The sequence below is a fragment of the Microtus ochrogaster genome, linkage group LG1, assembly GCF_000317375.1.
Source record: "Microtus ochrogaster isolate Prairie Vole_2 linkage group LG1, MicOch1.0, whole genome shotgun sequence".
NCBI classification, from domain to species: Eukaryota; Metazoa; Chordata; class Mammalia; order Rodentia; family Cricetidae; genus Microtus; species Microtus ochrogaster.
The window spans coordinates 36,572,604-36,577,650 of NC_022027.1; the positions used below are offsets into that span (position 1 = coordinate 36,572,604).

The 5,047-nt window shown below is 32.3% G+C and overlaps 1 protein-coding gene across 4 annotated transcripts in view; it reads left to right on the forward strand.

Moving 5' to 3' along the window:
• Window positions 1–5,047, forward strand: part of Epha5 (EPH receptor A5) — a 289,143-nt gene that overhangs the window by 23,449 nt on the left and 260,647 nt on the right. For all 4 annotated transcript variants that reach the window (XM_005359425.3, XM_005359426.3, XM_013350834.2 and 1 more), the window contains exon 2: window positions 4,190–4,254. In XM_005359425.3, the coding sequence (XP_005359482.1) occupies window positions 4,190–4,254 (65 nt within the window). The remainder of the gene's footprint in view (window positions 1–4,189; window positions 4,255–5,047) is intronic.

Here is a 5,047-nt window from a genome sequence, read left to right on the forward strand (position 1 = left end):
GCCACCACCACCCGGCCCCCATAACTGTTTTTTAATATTGATATTTATCTCTAGTTGTTAGAATGTATGAAGTACATTAAGAGGAATAAATCTTTTAAAACATAGTTCTTTTGATAATTGTTTTACTAGTGTCTGTTAGTCCCTTCAAAAATAAATTTGTAATTCTTTGTCTTTTTTGAAAATAAATTATTTAAAAGATTTTCATGTTACATGAAACACTGAGATTAATAATTTAAATTGATTATTGAATAATAAAACTAAAGTATACTTGCAATTATTGAGAAATAGTTTCTATCTGAATCTATTTTTGGCTAATACTTATATATTTACTGATTAAAAATTTACCAGGCTTGCTGGAGAGATAGATGGCTCAGCAGTTAAGAACACATACTAGTTTTGCAGAGTTCTCTTCAACTATATCAAGTCTGAAATGACCTATATCTCCAGCTTTGTGGGATTTGGTGCCCTCTATAGACCTCCATGGACACTACACCCATATTCATGTGCTACACACACACACACACACACACACACACACACACACACACACACACGCACGCACAAACAAAAAAAACCTTTTAAGGAGCACTTTAAAATCATTATATTAGTGAGGTGTTTTCCCTTTTGCACATTGACTAAGAATTTGCAGTAGATTACATACTTGTTCATCGCTGTGGGCTTATTTCTCCTGAAGAAATAATTTCCTTATTGCTAACTAACCCATCAAGCCATCTTCCTCATAATTATACGACTAATACTTGAGTGAGAAAATGACCTTGAAGGCTTTTTCAGTTTCATTGTGTGGTTTCATTTTAAAATATAAATAACAAAATAAAAACATTTTCCACAAAATATCTGATATCTAATTAATGCTTTCCAGAGTAAGTGTGGTATCAAACATTTCCTCTAATTATATTCATTAGTGGCTTCTCTCGGACAAGTTTTAATTAAGTTGTACAATGAAGATCAATACTCGTTGTGTATTCATTGTAATTTACAACACGCATATATACTGTTCAGAACAATTTAATTACTGTAATTGTAGCAAAGAAGACACTTAGAAATTACACTCTATTACTGCCAATCCCCTCTTTAATAAATTTGTTAAAGTCACTGGGAAATAAACTTCTGAAAATTCACATTTGTGTGCACCCTGTCCACATTTCAGTTGTTTTAAATACTACTTTAAAATTTTTGTGAGTGTATATACACAATACATGTATAAATGTGTGTGTATAGAAATCGAGGCATTAATGACATTATTAAAAGTGTCTTTCACATATTCCATCATAAATATTAGTAAACTATTAAAATGTAGATAAGAGTATCCATCATATTAACACTGATATTTTTGAAGTATAATTTAAGGGAAAGTCATGGGTAAAGGTAAACTCCCCTACTCTAGGTAAATTAAACTTCTACTGTTTTATTAATTCATATTCTTACATAAGCGTTTATTTTGTTTTATATGAATACTTTCAAGTATGTTAAATTCTATTATGGGATATTCTTTCTTTAACACTATAAAAATAAAAGTAAAGTAGAAATTTTGGTAGCATCAATAGATAAATGTCAGAGCATCTTAACCTTGGAACTACTGAAACTTAGAAATCATAATTATTGTTTGGGTATCTTGGCTTTTTAGAGGGCAATGGTTAGCCACATGCTTGACTTTTCTCAACTCCCAGTAACTGCTTTTGAATGCTGCTTCAGACACACCTTCTGGATCAGCTCACTGATTAGATGATTCATTCATAAGGTACACAGCTATTGACAATTTGAGCTAAGCCAGGTGTGTACACTTCAATTGGTGTTTTGGTCTTTTTCAAAGTTTAATTTCTTGTTATCTGCATGTATATTTGTGAGTCTCTCTCTCTCTCTCTCTCTCTCTCTCTCTCTCTCTCTCTCTGTGTGTGTGTGTGTGTGTGTGTGCGTGTGTGTGTGTGTGTGTGTATGTGTGTGTATTTGTGTCTGTAAATATGTACATGTGAGGGTAGGTCCTTGCAAAGCCCAGAAATGGATATCATTTGCTGAGTTGAGGTTCCAGGCTTATATGATCTTCTTGATACTGGTGATGGAAACAAAATCCATGTATCCCGCAAGAACAGTACAAACTCTTAATTATAGGCTCCCTTTCCATCCCCAGTGAGAAGTGCTGCTCTGCTAGAAGGCTGATTATCAATTCCTGGCATTCCTATGCACACACACCACTTTGGATTGCAGATTGAAGCTCAACTGACTACAGCACATAACACACTCTGTTTTGTATGAGCTAGTTTATCTCAACTACACAGGCATACTGCTGCTCAATATCGGAGATGAACCAAAGGAATCATTAAGATGAATAAACATAACAATTAAGTGTTCACTCCCCTGGCATTTAGTCATGTCTAGACAGAGCCCTAGTGTCCCAGATACACTGAAAGGAGGACAAGGACATTTATGTTTTATGTAACCTTATTCCCATGGAGACAAGAAAGGCTAACAACACAGTAAGATGAAGAGCATGGCTCTTACTGAAGAGATAGATGCAGTGTCATGTCTGGCAGGATTTATGTGATCAAGATAATTGTGATTTGTTTAATTTCTCTTCTTTAAATTATTGATTTTCAGCAAAGGCAACAATCCTTGAAGGAATTAACAATTCTATAAACAATATGAAGCCATATGATTAAATTAGGTTAAAATGATGATTTTACTAGTGTGAAGTAAATTTTTATGTTAAATGCTCACGTTTTAGAAAATAATGAAATACCCAAATTTCCAATTTTAGTTGTGATTCTTGCTATCTCATAGTGATTTTCTTACTTTCTAGATAAGGTCTGACAATTCATTTCCTTGCCTATCAGCTCTTGATGTTGGATTCTCCTCTGAATGCTGTGAATCAGTTTTCCTACCATTGGTTAATAAAGAATCTGCTTTGGCTAGGCAGGCAAGAAAACCAAACTAAATGCAGAGAGAAAAAAGGCAGAGTTGGCCAGACACCATGTAGCTGCCAAAGGAGAGAGACATAAGAACTTAGTAATAAGCCTCAGCCTCGTGGTGATACAAAGATTAGTAGAAATGGGTTAATAAGATGTAGAAAGTAGCTAAAAATATGTCTGAGCCATTGGCCAAACAGCACTGCAAATAATACAGTTTCTGTGTATTTATTTGGGACTGAATGACTATGGGACCAGACAGGACAGAAACTTATATCAACTATCTCTTTTTGTTTTATACTTCAAGCTTACACTTGCAGATATAAAAATACATTTATTATATCTCCTGTATGTGTTATAAGTAGTTTCAAGAAATTACATATGGCTTTTCTTTTGCTCAATCTATCAAGCTCCATTAAAATGGTTCAATTACATTGTGGCTTAGACAAATTTATGAGAAACAGATGTTACAAACAAACAAACTACCCATACCTGAATTATGTAATTAGCTTTACCCTTTAAATTGATTTAATTTCCCAATGACAGAATACAAGCACAATGTGTAAGAATATGTTGGTCAATGTGACTATGTGTACTTATCTGTTGATTCCCTTGTAATGATGAAATTCATATCAGTCCTGGGATTTATAAATATATTATGACTTCAAGACATAACGTATCTTAAAAATTCAGCTTGAGCCACTTTTTAAGTCCCAGTTGTTTCTAAGTAGAAGACATCTGGAATACACAGTACTCTGAACTATAGCAACAAGCATTGAATTGCTATATTCTTCATTTTGAGTAAAAATATATAGATTTGTTTTTTAATTAAACTTTTAAATTTGTATTGAAGGTTTTGATTATCAGTGTGAAAATGTTAAATATGTTTATAAAATGTTTATTGTTACTTAATCTAATATTTGCCAGTTCATAGCAGCTTTTGAGGGAAAAGAAAAAAGCTTAGCTATAACTTTTAAGGATATAAATTAATGTCAACTCTAAGTTTTTACTTTTTTTTCAGTACTATTTATTTCTTCCTATTTGTACTTTTTCTCTTATTTGATAACAACAGTATTTAGGGTTATAAATAGTTTAAGTGCTTTGGTTACAATTCTCCATTCATTTATTACAAAACAACTGCTCTCTCTCATTATAATAATAATTTGTCATCATAGGAACACATAATCTAGTCTTAGTAATATGCACGGTATACATCTCAATGGGGTGAAATACGGATATACTCAGTTGTTGCTTTTTTCTATTTACAGTGAATTTATTGGACTCACGCACTGTCATGGGGGACCTTGGATGGATTGCTTTTCCAAAAAATGGGGTAAGATCTTATGAAAGTTTCCATAAAGCATAAGCTAAGTACATAGCCTTCAGGCTACAAAAGTAAGATTGAAATTTACTTGGACATATTTGTTAAGAAAAGATGGCTATTTCTATCAGGTCGAATATGGAAGAATTTCAAAATAGTACTTACCGAAAAAAAAAAAATTAACCAACAGGGAAGGGTTTTCCATAAGTACCAGATGCACTGTTTTCATCTCAGTATTTCTCCATGAAGAGAAATTTTCCTTCAGCATTTAGGAAAGGCAGTGCTTTGCCACTACCTCAGGAAAGTTGCTGAGGAAACCTAATTACGTCTGTGTGCAATGTTAATGCACATAAAAACCAGCTAGCTCATCTTTTATTTCATTTCCAGAAAAAGTCGAAATCATGACAAGAAATTCTGTTACATTCATATCAGTCTAAAAGCAGGTCAAATTGTCAGTCCCGTCATCATCCAAAAGTTTCTTTCTGAATCTTGAATTTTTCTTCACTGTAAACTCTTCAGAAAAGATTATGTCACCAAAATATTTCTACGATTAATATTTTATTAAATTATTTATTGAAATACATTAAAGCAAAATCATTAAGTTGAATAATAAATGCCATTTTAAGACTATGTACAACATTAATAGTTTGACAAAATTTTTAAGCCAACATTATACTCAATTATCTTGACAAAAATTTCCCAATTCAGTTATTTGCTTCAAAATTATACTTAAGGTGTTTTAATTGATCTTACTTTAATAGTCATGTAAACAATTAATTTAACATCTCTCATATATATATATATA